General features: G+C 39.5%; 1 protein-coding gene across 1 annotated transcript in view; it reads left to right on the top strand.

Annotated features, from left to right (window-relative positions):
• The window catches only part of LOC150103708 (O-acyltransferase like protein-like), a 151,230-nt gene extending 137,826 nt beyond the window's left edge, over positions 1 to 13,404 (top strand). Inside the window, exon 7 of the mRNA XM_090397059.1 lies at positions 13,304 to 13,404. Coding sequence (XP_090253185.1) covers positions 13,304 to 13,404 — 101 coding nt within the window. The remainder of the gene's footprint in view (positions 1 to 13,303) is intronic.
• The last annotated feature ends 4,237 nt before the right edge of the window (positions 13,405 to 17,641 follow it).

The raw sequence follows: 17,641 nt of genomic DNA, 5'->3' as shown, positions 1-17,641 counted from the left end.
AGTGACTAGGACGAAATATAGGAAGCATTAAAGTGTATTTTAATTCTTTTTAAGTGTTGTAAAAATATCCATTAAGCCTCCAACATGAAGAGCCTGATAGTATTTAGGAGAAAGAAAAGACAGATAGATAGTATGAGAGATAGAGAAAAGGCCTCAGCTTTTTTATATCTTCATATAGCCAAAAGCTATCAGTTTTGCTTTTTCACCAATCTCGTATAGATGAACAACCAAAAGACCAATGGAAACTAAAGTGCACAGATGACTGATACCCAAGTGCTTAGTCCCATCTGGTTTAACTGCCTTGAGTTGGCATTCTCTGCCTGGGATTGCTCTCCAGTCATTCCTGCAATTGACTATAAGACCACATTGAATTAAGAGGATGGAACTATTTAAAAAACCTCTCATAGTAAGAATAGACAGATGGGGGGGGGGGGGGGTGGGGGGGGGGGGGGGTGGGGGGGGGGGGGGGTGGGGGGGGGGGGGGGTGGGGGGGGGGGGGGGTGGGGGGGGGGGGGGGTGGGGGGGGGGGGGGGTGGGGGGGGGGGGGGGTGGGGGGGGGGGGGGGTGGGGGGGGGGGGGGGTGGGGGGGGGGGGGGGTGGGGGGGGGGGGGGGTGGGGGGGGGGGGGGGTGGGGGGGGGGGGGGGTGGGGGGGGGGGGGGGTGGGGGGGGGGGGGGGTGGGGGGGGGGGGGGGTGGGGGGGGGGGGGGGTGGGGGGGGGGGGGGGTGGGGGGGGGGGGGGGTGGGGGGGGGGGGGGGTGGGGGGGGGGGGGGGTGGGGGGGGGGGGGGGTGGGGGGGGGGGGGGGTGGGGGGGGGGGGGGGTGGGGGGGGGGGGGGGTGGGGGGGGGGGGGGGTGGGGGGGGGGGGGGGTGGGGGGGGGGGGGGGTGGGGGGGGGGGGGGGTGGGGGGGGGGGGGGGTGGGAATTTAAAAAAAAATAAAGTCGGTAGTGTAACAGCACCCCATGTAAGACGACACCCCGGGTGAATGCTCAGCTTGTCTAGTGCTTCCACCAGGTCTATACTAATTGCTAAATGTTATTAAAAAAAGTCACAGTATTTATTACAATATAATTAGTGCATATGGAGGTGTCATGTAATAATAATAATATCCACATTTAATAAACGCTAATACAGTAGTCCTCCTCCCCCTTATCCATGGGGGATATGTTCCAAGACATCCTGTGGATAGTACTGAACACTATATACATTGTTTTTTCCTATACATGCTTACCTATGATAAAGTTTAATTTATAAATTAGGCACAGTTATCTGAATGTGAATGAAATCTTAGCAACCTCAGCATGTTTTATTTTTTTTTTAGGCTTCTCTTTGGCATATCCAAATTGCCAGCATCACTACTCTTGTACTTTGGCACCATTATTAAGTCAAATAAGGGTTACTTGAAGCACTGCGATATGGCGGCAGTCGATCTGATAACCAAGAACTACTTAGAACAGCGTGCAATTTCAAATTTTCTTGATTTCTGAAAGGCTGCAAAGTGGGTGTAGCTTTTTCTACCTTTGCAACAAGTTGCCCTGATGTTGGACTATCTCTGAGATCAGTCGAATTGTCTATTATTAAAAGAAAGAGGCATACGGCATCATTAGGACGATGTAAATTAAATAGGCAAAGTGGATATTAGATCTAACATTACTTCAAAGCCGACTGTTTGTAGAAACTATGAAAGTATTGTAAGTTGACCTGAGAGCTTACGAGAATACAATCATCGGCATTCCCGAGTTGCCTTAGCTACTTAAGTCAAGTAGGTAGCGCAACGCGGGAATGTCGATGATTGTATTCTCATGAGTCTTGACAGACTTTATGTTCTTAGGAAGGACCTCCCACGAAGAGTCTTTTGACTCCATGGTGGCCTGAATAATAATAATAATAATAATGATAAGCTCTCAGGTCAACTTACAAAATTTTCATACTTTCTATAAAAATTCGGCTTTGGAATAATGTTGGATCTAATATCCACTTTGCTGATATAATTAGAAATTGTTTATTTCTGGAATTTTCCATTTAATATCTTCAGACTAGGATTGACCATGGATAGCGAACTCATGAATAAGGGGGGGGGGACTACTGTATTAAAATGTGTTTTTATTATTTTTTTTTTCTACTCACTTCAGCACCCCTTGAAGGTGCCCTGATGTGACGCATTTCCTGCGTACTGTGTTAAGCCAGCCCTGTTGAGGTCTCATCAGTGGGAGCTAGACTCAGAAGTGATACCAACGTTGAAGTAATTCAGAAGTCATATTTTCATATACAAGTGGCCAAAACTTTCAACATCTGTTTCTAATAGAGTATTTTAATATAAGCTGTGACACCTTTTGGCTACTTATAAATGGAAATATGACTTCTATATTACTTCAACCTTGGTATCATTTCTGGGTCTGGCTCTCACTGATGAGACCTCAATAAACTTGAAGTACCAAGAGTACTTTAACAGGAGGGATCTTGCTTGGAGAATTGCATATGGCCGCCTTCCAGTCATTACCATAAAATGGAGGTACTTTAGCATCGAAGATCCAATCTGTGACATCTGTTACTGATTGGAAAGAGTAGAACATGCATTCTACAGCTGCCCTCTTGCCCTGCATATTTGGAATAGATTATGTAATGTGTTGGGCATTCCATTGCTTACAACAGAAGGTTATTTTTTTTTTTGCAATGGGAAGAAAATTTTGTCAGCAATGGGAAGAAAATTTTGAACTTTATAATTATTGAATTAAAATACCATTTATGGAAGGTTAGAAAGAAACAAGGATTTGAAAACCAGCAATATGGCATCCAAATGCTTTATAATATTGTATTGTGGAAATTTTATTGTTCAGTCAGACAATTTTTGTATTTAGAAAGAAGCATTCTAGGAGATATGACATTTATGACCAGATGGTGTAGACCATCAACCTACATTGTGCAATATTCACCAGGGGGAGATAAAATTCTGTCAATTCTTGCTATGAGAGGTTTTTTAAATAGTTCCATCCTCTTAATTCAATGTGGTCTTATAGTCAATTGCAGGAATGACTGGAGAGCAATCTCAGGCAGAGAAGGCCAACTCAAGGCAGTTAACCCAGATGGGACTAACCACCTGGGTATCAGTCATCTATGCACTTTAGTTTCCATTGGTCTTTTGGTTGTTCATCTATACGAGATTGGTGAAAAAGCAAAACTGATAGCTTTTGGCTATATGATGATATAAAAAAGCTGAGGCCTTTTCTCTATCTCTCATACTATAATACTCTCAGGCTCTCTTGCACCCCTATACTAACTACTCCAGGCCTATGATGAGCAACTTTACTTTTTTACCTCAATAAAGGTCAAAAGCAGTCTGGGTAGTGGCCCTTCCCATAGTGCATAGCATCATACATGTCTGTAAGGATATGTGCTTTGCATTATGGGATACTAAGGAAACTGATGTGAAGTCATTAGTCTCTATATACAAGTTGACCTGTCATGAATTTACTTCATGCACAAACTTTATTTGCTTACACTTGGATAAAGGATGAAACCAAGAATGTAATTTCTTGGCATGTTTAATTTATAAACCAAGAGGAAAAACTTTCGACATCTTTAGGACAACATGCCTTTGATCAATACTAGGATATGCATGGCAAGATCACATTCCTCATACTGTCATTCTCGAAGAAAACTGGCAAATACCCTAATAGAAACAATTGAGAAGACAGCTGAGGTGGTTGGGAGATGAACTTAGACATCTACCTTTGCCTACATTCAGTGCTCTTACTCTCTACACACCAACTAATGGACACAGATATTTTGTAAATAAACAAGTATACTAAGAACTGACACTAAGTACAGATACATTATTATGCGTTACCTCCAAGGACTCATCATGGGAGGGAACTCTGCTTCATACAATCCACTGTCTACACTAGTTAATACTCCAACTACATGACTCCACCACCATCACTGTATATTATTAATCTGATCATATTAAGACTAATGTTATCACTACTTATTGGTTAAGAAGGTTAAAAACTTCCTAAAACATTAGCAATTTGAATATTTCTGTTTAAAATGTCACCTTTTGATTAGTTAATCATATAAACACAAATTAATAAGGGATTTAGTATTATGACAAAGCCTTACCTACTGTTTGAGCAGTGGCAGGAAAAATAAAACTATGTCCCATGATTACCCAAGTCATGCTGAGAAAGCGAATGCCATGTATACATGTCATCTGACCTTCTACATGTTCAGTATTTAAAAGTTTGGCCCCATTTGTAAACACACAGAAGCATTTAAGAAATTTAGTTAAAAACCCTAAAAAAAATAAATAACTGAAATATAAAATCACGTTAAATCATAAAGGGAAGTTAGATATAATAATGTAACTCAAAATTAAAACTTCAGATAAATGGCTCATTTCTTTTTAATACTCCAGAGTAATTAGTAATTTCCTTTTAATAGTCCATAAAGTAATTAGCTAGAGTCGGATACAGGGAAGAGAATACAGAGAAAATTAGATAGAAGGAACAGATATAAGGTCTCACCTTTCCCCAACTCTAGCTAATTATTTTATGGAACATTTCAAACAACATATTCTGGACATTTTTTAACCTAAACTATCAATTTGTGCAGACATGTTGATTGTGTTTTTGCAGTATGGAACTCCTTGTCTGATCTTCATGAAGTGGAAGATAACAGCTGTCTTCCTTTTCTGGATGTTCTCATTCTATGTCAACCAAATGGCAGGCTACAGTTCTTAGTATATAGAAAAACAACTCATTCTGGTAAATACATTGATTCTAATTCACATCATCACCCTTGTCAGAAATATATTGTAATCAAATCTTTAGTCGATAGAACTCATAAAATATGTTCTACAGATTCTCTTTCTAAACAAAGAACTGTTTATTATCAGAACTACCTTTATCTCTGATGGCTATAATACAAAAACTATTGATAAAATAATCAATATTTATACCCAGTACCATCGACAGGGTGTAGTATAGAGGCAGCCTACCTCACGGCATGGCTTAATAAGGGCGCTCGTTCAGCTATGTTGCAGTAGGAGCCGTCACTATGCTAACTATTCCTGTTAGCATAGGTAGCAATTGCGGAAAGAGGTTTTTCCAAGATTAAACTGATTAAAAATTATTTGCAAACACCAATGACCCGAGAAAGATTGGTTGGTCTAGCAACTATATCGATGGAGGTGGACATAGCTTATAATTTAAATTTAGAAGAGCTTATAAACAGTTTTATTGTGTGATATCCCTATAGAGCAAACATTTAATTAATATTATTATGTAATCGTTTTGCATTAAAGTTTCTCTTGTAATAAAAAAAAAATAGCAATTGGAGATGTTCTTATATTTTTGTCTTATAATCCATCAGGGGCGATATTTAATTGTTTGCCTCAGGGTATGATCTAATCTGATAACTGCCCTGTTTATACCAATCTTCTTAAACCATCTCAAGAAGAAATTACCAGAATTTGTATTCCATATGTTAAAGGACTTTCAGAAAAAATAACAAGACTACTTCAAAAGATCGACTTACAAGTCTCTTTCCATTCAGTTTGCAAATTTAATACCTTCCTTCTTTCTTCTAAAGACAAATATCCTCTTCTTTCTTATCATGGAGTTTGCAAAATCTCCTGCAATTGATGTTATTATGGGCAGACTGGTTCTTCTGCACAAATTCATCAGGAATACATTTCACTTAAAAAATTCAACAAATCTGGTTTAGCAAGCCACACATTATGAACTTCCACAGGATTCAGTGGAACAAAACCAAAGCATTAAACAAAGTTATTTTCTTCTGAAAAGACTGTACAAAGAAGCTGTGAAGCACATTCACAACCCAAACCTGAACAAAAACGATGGCCCAAAATTTTCTCAAATTTGGGAAGTTATACTGACTGGTACTCACCATTTGTGTGTTCCATAATTTGTACTTAGTTTGCTGTTTATATTTAAAAATTATTTATTAATTAAATTATTTTATTGTAATTTATTTTGGATATCTATTAATGCAGATGGAGCTAATTCTCCTGCAGCTGATAGTGCATGTAATATCACACACCTTCAATTGAATTGTTGTTCTCTTTTTTTTGTGTGTTTTCCTATAATTGTATTTACAATGGTTATGAAACTTAGCCAAAAATTTTACAAATAGAGACATTTAAATTATTGTTTAATCACATAAGTGATTCTGTTATTAATATACACATACATACATCTTCAAGGCCCACCTTCCTAATTGGGTTGTGGGGGCAACAGCTGCAAGAGGAACTTCCAATGGTCACGATCCTCTGCCACCAAGCTCAGGTGTTCTGGTGGGATTCCCAAACGTGTCCACCCAAGGTTTTGGATATAATCTATCCAGCGAGTCCTTGGCCTTCCACGTGGCCTCCCACCCTCTGGCTTGGCAAAGAGGGCCTGCTGAGTGAGCCTCTCTTGTGGCATTCTGACCAGGGAGCAGCAGCGGTTGAGTATTGAGGGTTTCCCGAATTGCAGAGCTTCTGACTCTGTCGAGTTTTATCAGCCCCGCAACCCCTCGAAGGACCCTCATTTCACCTGCTTGGATTCGTGTCCACATTCTTTCGGTCATTACCCAACTCTCATGACCATAGGTGAGGATGGGGACATAGACTGTATTGAAGACAGCCAGCTTTACCTTCTGGCTTAACTCCTGCTTCAATACTACCGAACGGCCAAGCTCCTGCAATATTGAGCTTGCTAAGCCAATTCGAGTATCTAGCTCTACGTCCCATTTCCATCATCCGTGAATATGGACCCAAGGTATTTAAACTTCTCCACCTGTCTCATTGGGACTCCACTTACATTTAGAGTGCACTGGGATGGTTGTCTTGAGACCACAAATGTTTCAGTTTTGGCACACTGATCTTCATTCCGGCGTCTGCACAAACAGCTACAAACCTATCCAGGGTCTGCTGGAGGTCATCTGTAGAAGAGCTAAGCAGAACTAGGTCATCTGCAAAAAGCAGACGTCCAATGCCACATTTTCCAATTCTGACACACTCACTGCCTCGGCTGTGCCTATCAATCCAGTCCATAAATATTATGAAAAGGAGGGGTGACAGAACACACCCTTGGTGGAGGCCAACGGAAACTGTGAAAGGTTCAGACTTTGTTCTGTTTACCCTGACACAAAACTCTGGGCATTCATAGGGACTTGATGGCAGCTAATAGTTGACCATCCACTCCATACTCCTGTACTACTTGCCAAAGCTTATCCCGAGGAACCCGGTCATATGCCTTCTCCAAGTCCACAAAACATGTGTAGACATTCTTGGCATATTCCCAAGATTTCTCAAAGACTTGCCTTAAAGTGAAGATTTGGTCAGTTGTGCTTCTACTAGGATGAAAGCCACATTGTTCTTCCTGGAACTTTGACTCAACTATGCTCCTGCACCGTCTTTCCAAGCACTTAGCATACACTTTCCCAGGCAGGCTGAGCAGAGGGATGCCACGATAGTTACTGCAATCCTTCTGGTCTCCCTTCTTAAAGACTGGTATTATTATGCCTGTCTGCCATTGCTTTGGGGCTCGCCCAGATATCCAAGCAGCCTGACACACTCGAGTCAGCCAGAGAACACCGTCTCGATTTAAGGCTGACTCGAGTGTGTCAGGGCCGAGCATTTCGGGCCGAATTTCATCATCACCAGCAGCCTTGTCCGATTTTAGCGATTTTATTGCTAAATGGACCTCTTCTGCTCTGAGACTAGTCATTGCCCTGATCTGCACCTCTTGGATGTCCACAACTGCTGGGCCACCCGGGTTAAGAAAGCTCTCAAAGTATTCCCTCCATCTGTGGAGGATATCCTTCTCGGTTGTTAAAAGTGCACCATCAGAGGCCTTAATTGCCCTTGCTGTGCACAATTTCTTCACTCGAAGGCGGCGGATGGTCTGCCAGAATATTTTGTTTGCATTTGCATAGGATGAGTCTAATCTTTCTCCAAAGGATTCCCAAGCCTTCTGCTTTGCTGTCTTTACTGCCTTAGCATATCGCAAACGCATCTCGGGTGACCTGACTCTAAGCCATGTTAGGTAGGACTCCTTTTTTGCCCGGACAGTTTTTCGGACTTCTTGATTCCACCAAGGTGTCCTTTTCTCACTGCCCGTTGCCACACCGAGCCGCTTTCTGCCACACCATGAGAGTGCAGAGGCAGTGACAGCTGTTCTGAACAGCTTCCATTCCTCCTCAACATCTGCAGTATGCTTGGGAATCTCTTTGAACCTGGAGGAAATGTCATCTGCAAAATTCTTCCTCACAGCCTCATTTTCCAATGTCTCCCATTTCATGCAGTATAGCTGCTTAGGCCTACCAGCTTTGATGGTAGCATCTGGTTTCTGAAGCCGTAGAGTGCACACAACAAGGTGGTGGTCAGTTGATAATTAATATATTAAAATGAATTTTATAATATTCAAAAGTAATCGGAATAAGTGAAACTTGATTGTCTGAGGAGGATGTGATGTTGGGAATAGAATTAGAAGGATATATAATTTTCCAGCAGGATAGAGATGTGAAAAAGAAAAGGGGAAGTGCTGTTAATGATTGTAGAGGAATAAATAAGCTACATTGTGTCTGCGAAGTTTGGAAGCTGATGGTGCATGCACAGGTTTTGAATCTGTGTCGTGTGAAGTTGAAATAAACACATTAGTATAGCTAATAGGATGTTGATATAGGCCAGGGAATGCAGAGAATACTGATTGTGAAATGTTTATGCAAATTAGTTGGGGCATGCAAAAAGAAGGTGATCCAGATGGGAGACTTTAATTACAGGAATATGGACTGGAAGGAGGAGATAGTGTATGGGAACAAGGAGAGCAAGTTTGTGGAATTTCTGAGAGATAAGTACCTTAAGCAGCATGTGATTGAAGCAACTAGAGGCTTTTAATGTTTTGGATTTGGTCACAAGGTGTAGTTGTTAATGAGGTGTTGGCAATGCTGCTAGTTAGTGAGAGTGATCATTGAGGTACTTGTTGGGGAAGTGATGAAACAAGAAAAGGTCACTGCCAAAAAAGAATACATCTGAAAGCATAAAGCAGGTGATTATAGGAAGCTCTGTAGTCAGTTAGCATCAATACATTGGGTAGATGAGCTGAGCGGAAAAGATGTTGACAATGCATGGAAACTCATAAAGCAGTATCTGACAAAAGCAATGTGACTGCATACCAAGTGTTAAGCGAGTAAATAGAGTGGGAGTGAAATGGATGAACAGCAAAGTTATTTTCTTCTGGAAAGACTGTACAAAAAGAAGCTGTGAACCACATTCACAACCCAAACCTGAACAAAAATGATGGCCCAAAACTTTCTCAAATTTTGGAAGCTGTGGTGGAAAAGAAAATACTATAAAGAAGGTACAAGACAGTGGTAGTGATCAGATCCATGAAGAGTATAAGGTGGAGGCCAGAAAGGTGACGAGCATAGTAACGAAACAAAAGGTGCAGTATGAGAGGAGATTGGCTGGTCAGACCAAGGTTAACTCAAGGGAATTTTTCTGCTGCATGGCAAGCAAGAGGAAGAATAATTATGGTAGACTAACATTGGTGGATAGTCATGGCAGCAGACTAACAGCTGCAAAGGATACAGTGGAATTATTGAACGAGCACTTTATCAGCGTATATCATACTGGTGTAAATGATCCGGTGCAATATATAGAAGAGTGGCAAGTATTAAGAAAATTGGAAGTGAAACGAGCAGAGGTGTATCAGGTGTTGATTGGGTTAGATGTGAATAAGGCTGTGGGAATGGATGACATATCACAATATATGCTTAAGGAATGTGCACCACAGTTAATGAAAGTCTTGCAGTGGGTAGGATTCCTAAGAAGTGGAAAGAAGGGAAAATAGTACCACTCCACAAGCATGGTTCTAAGACAGAAGTCTCCAACTATAGGCCAGTCTGTATAACTACTGTTGTGGTCAAGGTGTTGGAGAGATTGGTAAGGAATAGAATACAGAATTGGGTTTGATGTACATGGCATCATGGATTTGTAAAGAGTAGGTCCTGTTTCAGTAATTTACTTGCATTTTATGATAAGGTGACGAGTGTGTTAGATAAGGGAGAATGATATTCGTAGACTTTGCAAATGTGTTTGATAGATTACCACATGATAAGTTGATGTAAATGCTGCAGAGGATGGGAATAGACAGTATATTATTAGATGGATCAAAGACTGGCTCTCTGAACGATACCAGCATGTTGTGTATGATGGAGCAGTGTCTCAAAAAAAAAGAGGGTAACCAGTGGCATGCCCCAGGGTTCTGTTCTTGGGACCTTACTGTTTAACTTGTTTGTAAATGATATATCATGTGGACTGACCTGGAATCTTCAGTTATTTGCTGATGATGCAAAGTTGGGAAGAATTATAAGTACCACTGATAGATGCTAAATCCTTTCAGGAAGATTTGAATAAACTTTTTATTTGAAGAAAAGAGTGGGACTGTAGTTTTAATATCAATAAGTGCAAGATGTTGCATTTTGGAGTGCAGAAGTATAAGGCTGTGTACTATATCGATGATGCCATACTGCAGGAAATGGATGAAATTAGAAATTTGGGAGTGATGGTTGACAGTAGACTGAAATTTAGAGGGCATATTGCTAGTGTTGTAAAGGTTGCACATTGTAGTGCTGCTATGATAAGACATACTCTAACATGCAAGGATAAGGAAGTGGTTGTGCCGCTGTATAAGGCACTGGCCAGACCACATTTGGACTATTGTGCTGAGATCTGGTTGCCTGGTTTTCAATGTGATGTAGAGACATTGGAGAGGGTCCAGAGATGAGTGACTAAGACAATATCAGGAGTTTGGAATGCTGGCTATGGACAGTGGTTGAAGAGATGTGGAGTGCAGAGTTTGGTGGATAAGAGGAAGAGAGGTGATATGATAAGAGACTTTTAGGTGAGTGGGAGGATTTTATCAGATTAATCCAGAGGGGATTATAAAAAGAGTAGAAGGAGAAGAACCAGAGGTCATTCCTGGAAGTTATGTAAAAGTGTGGTGAAGAAGGATGTGAGGAGTAGATTTTTTAAATGGAGAATTGTCAGTGAATGGAATGCATTGCAGGAATGAACCTCCCACGAAGAGCCTGTCGACTCCATGGGATGGTGTAATAATAATAATAATAATAATAAAGTGTCCACAATAACTGTGGAATTACACTTGTATGCTCTTAACACAACAATGTATTTATTTTATTATGGCAATAATTCCAGTTTAGAAATATTTCTGGTGGTATTAATGAAAATGGCTGTTTTTCTGAATATGGAAGGAGTCCACTCCTCAGTCTGTTGGTAATTTTTTCAAAACTTTTCCTATGTTAGCTATGATATCAACTGAGGCTTCAGGCTATGTAGGATCTCCAAATCAAGGATACTAGGCACTAAACAAGAAAAGGATTACAGTCCATTACAACCAACAACCTGGATGTATGATCTGAGTCTCAGTATATTGAAGATTCCACAGTAGTGGAAAGGATGGGTGATAATCTCATCCATTGCACAAGGCTGGTGCAAAGACTGGTGTCTGATTATCAACTTATCGGTATCTATGGAGTGGTGAAGATTCTGGAGAAGTTGATAAATGTTCGCAATAAGAAAGGCTGACAGAGAATTTATACTTTGGTATGAATGATACTTTTTCAGCATGAGTTTACTAAGGGAAGGTCATATTTTAATAACTTGCTCGCATTTTATAAATATTACAGTTGAGTACAAGGGGAATGGATATAACAATATTTTTACTAAATCTTTTGACAGGATATAGCATGGAAGGCTGTTACATTATGCTAGTATCATTATGCTAGAAGAAACTGACCAAGCTAAGGATCCTGGAGTTTAGTAGACAGGAAGTTGAAATTCAGGACCCATACAGCAAAGCTTGGAATTATTTGTATTAATAATAATAATACAACTCAGAGGAGAATTGCAATGCTGAAATAAACATTGTCATATAAGGATAAGGAAGTCATTTTGCACAACTTTTGTACATGTCTGGTCTCCTGGTTTCGACGTGATGCTGTGGAGAAGGTGCAAAAGCAAGCATTAAAGATGATTGAGACTCTAGAATGTAGATTATGAGGAGAGATTGAAAATTTGCAGACTGCAATTCTTAAATATGGCAGATGTACAAACTGAAGTCTCTGTCATATCAAACAATCAGTACAAATTTCTGAAATTATCATATAGGATACTAGTAAATGAGTGAGAGCAAAATTTTTTTCTCATAGGTGCATGATTGGAATGGCTTGCCTTTGGAGGTGGTGGTTGTGAATGAATCCAAGAGAAGGTATGACAGATTGTGTGAGTGATATGTGACCTCCCTGGATGAGTCCCTGACTGCCTGGAGATCTCTTGTAATAATAATAATAATAATAATAATAATAATAATAATAATAATAATAATAATAATAATAACTAAAGCTTTTGTATATATGTACACCCCATCTCATCTTTCCCTCATGTGATGCTCAATGTCCTGTCACTGCCAAGTAAATTAGCTGCTTAGAAACCTGATTATCATTTAATGTTAGATGTAGAACGTGTTTTTCACTTGATTACAAAGTGAATTATACTTGCCAAGAAATTATATTATTGTTTAATCCTTTACCCAAGTGTAAGCAAACAAAGTTTGCGAGTGAATTATCTTTATGACAAGACTATTGATATATAACAGGCTGATGACTTCATATCAATTGCCTTATGCATCTCATAATGCAAGCCACTCTTCCTTATGGATATGCATGATGCTTTGCATTATGGAAGGGTCACTCCTATAATGCAAAGCATCATGAACATATGTGAGGAAGTGTGATTTGTATTCTAGGATACTATGGAAATGGATGTGAAGTCATCAGCCTCCAGTAAGCTAGCAGTAGCTTAGGCATGAAGACTTTGCTTACACTTGGATAAAGAATTAAACAAAAATATAATTTCTTGGCAAATATAATATGCTTATAATGAAGTAATTAATCTGTATAGTTTACTATATGTCCATAGATTTCATGTTTTTTTTTTTGGCAAATTTGCCTGTTTTATGAAGTGAAAACCTGAGTTTCCAGGAAAAAAAACCTGCCACCTCAATATACAACCAATAACTCTCCTTTAGTTTAAAAATGCTGATCAAACATTCTTTTCATCTAAGGATGTGAACCTAGGCCATTCGAACCAAAGTGCATCATCGATTTCAACTGGGATATGGAGGCTCATATGTGTCTAAATAAACATTCTAAAAAGTACAAAGAATATAAAGAATAAAACTTTATATGATACATGTTTAAAATGTTATTAAATATGATAGAACCAGAATTATCAGGATGGAAAATAGCAGGGGTGACCTCTTGCAGGAATAGTCACTTCGGAGAAGAAAGAGCACATGGTGTAATGCAGAATCTAGTGTAATCTGGAGGGAATAATTGGTGGTTCTGATAGCTTCAAGCTGTTCAAAGATTATTGGGATTAGTGAGACATGATTGATAGAAGATGATATACTGACATGAACAGAAGCAGCAGGGTATAGCATTTTTCAGAAGGATAGGAGAAGCAAGCATGGTCGTGGAGTATTGCTTATGATAAGTAATGAGTTGTATCCTCTCAGAGTGGAGGATTTAGAGTGAAATGGCACTAATGAACACATATGGTGTGAGGTGAAGGTGGACAGGACAAGATATTCAGTGGGGTGCTGCTATAAGTGAGGTAGCATGGAGAGTGAACAGTAGGAGATGTTTAGACAGATGACCTGGCAAATATGAAAAGAATGATCATTATGGGAGATTTAACTATAGTAGTACAAACTGGGTAGGGGAATCTACATGTAATAGTAAGGGAATGGAATTTCTTCAATTCTTGAAGGCAACATGTAGTAGAAGGAACATTTGGTTCCAGAGTTTTGGATTTCGTCATACCATCAGAGGAGCTGACTGCCATCGAAATGGCATATCTTCCCAGTTGGGAAGGGTGACCATGAGGTTTTGACTTGGACTTGGACCATGTAGGAGTGTCAAAGAGAAAGAAATTTATGTTGAATTATAAGGGGGAGTTCTCAGGACAGTTCCATAGATGGAGGAATTGAAAGAGCATGATATGGTGGTGTTGCGAGAAGTAGCAGTGTGTAAAGAGGGCTCCCATTTGAGATACGCTTTTTGAAATAATTAACTGTATATAAGTGTGTGTGCATGAGTGAAAGTTGCTATAAAAGTTGTGTGCTTCCAGTGTTATTAGTGTGTGGGATTTTTATTTAAGTTTATTTACAAATTCTTTGAAATTAGAGCTCAATATAGTAACCAGCAAAGGAAAGATGGCAGCGGATTTGTCCATGCAGGAATTCAATTTCGATTTCAGTCATTTCGTGAAATGTGAGATGTGCTATATTTACTCTATGTGCTATATAGATAAATTATGAATATTTAAGGCGGATGAAAGGATTTAAGGCAGAGGGTGTGTGTGCAAAGTGTGAGCTAAATGAGGATTTCATGAGTCCTAATATGTTGATAACTGAAAGGATTAGTAGCGAGAATGCCGCGAGGAGGATGAGTGCTTGTCTGATAGAAAAGGACAGTGTAAAAGAGCAGCAAAAAAATGTTAAAAAAGTTTTGAAAAAGAGAACGAGGGATCTGAGAAACTTAACAATTGATGGTAAGAAAGACAAAAGTGGTGCAAGTTACAAAACAAAGTGCAGTTAAAGATAAGGTGGTGAGTGGCGTTGACTGTGAACAAGCGTGTAATGATGCAAGCTTCGAAAGTTAAAAACTTCTAAAGAATGAATGAAAGTGTGATGCAAGGTTCAAAACTTCAAAAGAACGAATGACAGTGAAAATGTGATGCAAGATTCAAAAGATTGTCAGATATGATGAGGCAACAGATGAAATGGATGTGGAATGAAGTTAAGAGAATTCGAGATATGTATGGAAGAGTGAAAATGATGAAAACAAATAATGTTGGTATAAAAGAGGTAACGAAGGACCTGTGAGTGATGTATGGTGATTCAATTATTAAAAGTGTGCCAGATGAGAGGAGCATAAAGTATGTTATACTGGAGGTAGAATGAGTAGAGTGATTAAGGTATTAGATATGAGAAGTAAGCAGGCAAAAGAGTTGGTAGTTGCAACCGGTAGAAACGACTTGACTGCAAATGAAGAACACATCAGATTGGATATCAGGAGGTTGTTGAGACAGATAAAAGAGAATAGTGTGATAGGAAAGGTAAAAAAGCCTGTTGCCCAGGTATGACAGTGGTGAGATGAGCAGAGAGCAAGGATTATGAATGATATGTTAGCAGAAATGTGTGAGGAGAAAGGAGTGCAGTTCGTTAATGTGTGGAATGAGTTTGAAGGACGAAGTGAACTGTATAGGAGCAATGAACCACATTTCAGTGGTTTTGGTGCGAGTCGCTTGGAGAGACTGTTGATGGAAGGTAGAGAAGTGAGTGCAGAGAATGAATCTGATCAAGTGGTAAATAATGTGGAAAAATGGGAGAGTAAGCCAGAGTGATTGAAGGAGTGAGTGGGTATTCCATGAGTACATAGAATGAGTACATAGAATGAGAGAACAGGTGTGCACGACATACAGGGAAACATGGAGGCTTGGGTGGACAGAGGAACACAGCGAGAGAAAGGTAGATGCTCCAAAAGGATGTGAATCAAGAGAAATCAAGGGAATCTTCCCTTGATTCCTTATGAAGAAGGTTTGAAGATGAATAAAGACAAAAAGAAATGGCTCGAGTTAAGTATGGAGAGGTCACATCAAATAAGTGGTGTCAGTCGAACTAGCTATAGATCCAGGAATGAGCTGCTGTGTCTGTATACAAATGCTAGAAGTGTAAGAAACAAGGTAAATGAAATGGATGCATTAATTGAGTCTGTCCATCCAAAAATTGTTGGAATAAGTAAAACATGGTTGGATGAAGATAACATTCTGACAAGAATAGAGATGGAGGGAATGATATGTTTTGTGAGGATAGAAAAGATAAAAAGGGAGGGGAAGTGCTATTGATGATAGAGAAAGAGTTATGTCCATACAAAGTAGAGATGCAAGAGGGAAATACTGCCAGTGGTTTTGAGACAGTATGGTGTGAGATAGAGGTGAATAGAATGAATTACTTTGTTAGATGTTACTATAGACCTGGCAATATAGATGGTAATGCCTATGAAATGTATAATCAAATTAGCCAAGCAAATAAGAAAAGAGTAATTATTATAATTTTAACTATGGAAATATAGATTGGGATGATGAGATAGTAACTGGAAGTAAAGAAAATGAGTTTTTGTGAGTTTTTGAGGAACAACTAACTCAGACAGTATGAAACAGAGAGCATGCGAGGATTGAGGATCTTGGATTTGATCATCTTATCAGAGGATGTAATTATAAATCAGGTGTCAAATCACCCTCCAGTTGGTGTGAGTGACCATGAGGTGATTAATGGTTGCCAGCAGTGTGAGGACCTCTGTGACAAAAGGGTATATATGAAACTACAATGCTTGTGATTATGAAGAGCTCAGGAGACAATTAGTTGGAAAAGAGATCAATGCAGCTTGGGGTATATTCAAGAACTATCTAGTAGAAGCAATGTCTAAATGTATTCCAAGGGACAGAAGGTTAAATAAGGTAGGTGTGAAATGGATGAAGGAAGAGATTAAGCATGCGATACAGAGAAAAAAGCATCATGGAGAGATTGAGAGCAGTTGATGGGGAGGAGAGACTGACGGTAAGTGAGCAAGAGGTGCAAGGGAAATTGAACAAACTTGATGTTAATAAGGCTGGTGGACTTGATAATATATCACCACATATTCTGAAGGAATGTACAGACAAACATTACTGGTTGTGGTGGTGTTGGAGGTGGGCGGTAGATGGCGTTGATGGAGATGATTCGTAGTAGAGGTTAGGTGTAGAGACAGTTGTAGATGTCCTCCCACGATGAGTCTTCGGACTCCTTGGAGGTATCAGGAAGAATAATAATAATAATAATAATAATGTGCCAGGAAGTTGACATCTGCCTTGACATTTTTTTTAATTTCAGTCTTGCACTGGATCAAATTCCAAAGGAGTGGAATGAGGACAAGATTGTGCAGCTTCATAAGAGAGGTGAGAGAACTCAGGCATCAAATTATGGGCCTATCTGTGAGTCTGGTGTTGTGTTTAAGTTATTGGAGAAATTGGTAAAGAACTAGGATCCAGAATTGGGTTGACAACAATGGTATTATCTTTTATGAACAGTATGGATTTTCTAAAGGAGCTCATGTTTTAGTAATTTACTTACTTATTACAATAAGATGATGGCTTCCTTGAACAGAGGAGAGGGATACACAGTATTATACTTAGATTTTTGCAAAGGCTTTTGATAGATTACCACATGATAAGTTAGTCAAACTAGAGCGGATGGGGTTGGATATTAGATTAGGGCATTGGATCAGAGACTGGCTATCGAATAAGTATCAGCAAGTTGTGTATAGAGGAGCAATATCCAGGAAGAGGAAAGTCACTAATGATGTGCCTTAGTGGTCTGTTTTAGGGCCATTTCTGTTTAACCTGTATGTTAATGATATTGGTTAAAATTTGGATTAGGATATTGAGTTGTTTGCAGATGATGAAAGTTGGGGCAAACTATGAAGATTTTTTGAGTCAGTGATTTTTTTTTTATTCT

Source organism: Typopeltis vanoorti, chromosome 8 (genome assembly GCF_054136105.1).
Source record: "Typopeltis vanoorti isolate ZY-2024b chromosome 8, IOZ_Tvanoo_1.0, whole genome shotgun sequence".
Taxonomy (NCBI): Eukaryota; Metazoa; Arthropoda; class Arachnida; order Uropygi; family Thelyphonidae; genus Typopeltis; species Typopeltis vanoorti.
This window is presented reverse-complemented; position numbering and strand designations above follow the sequence as displayed.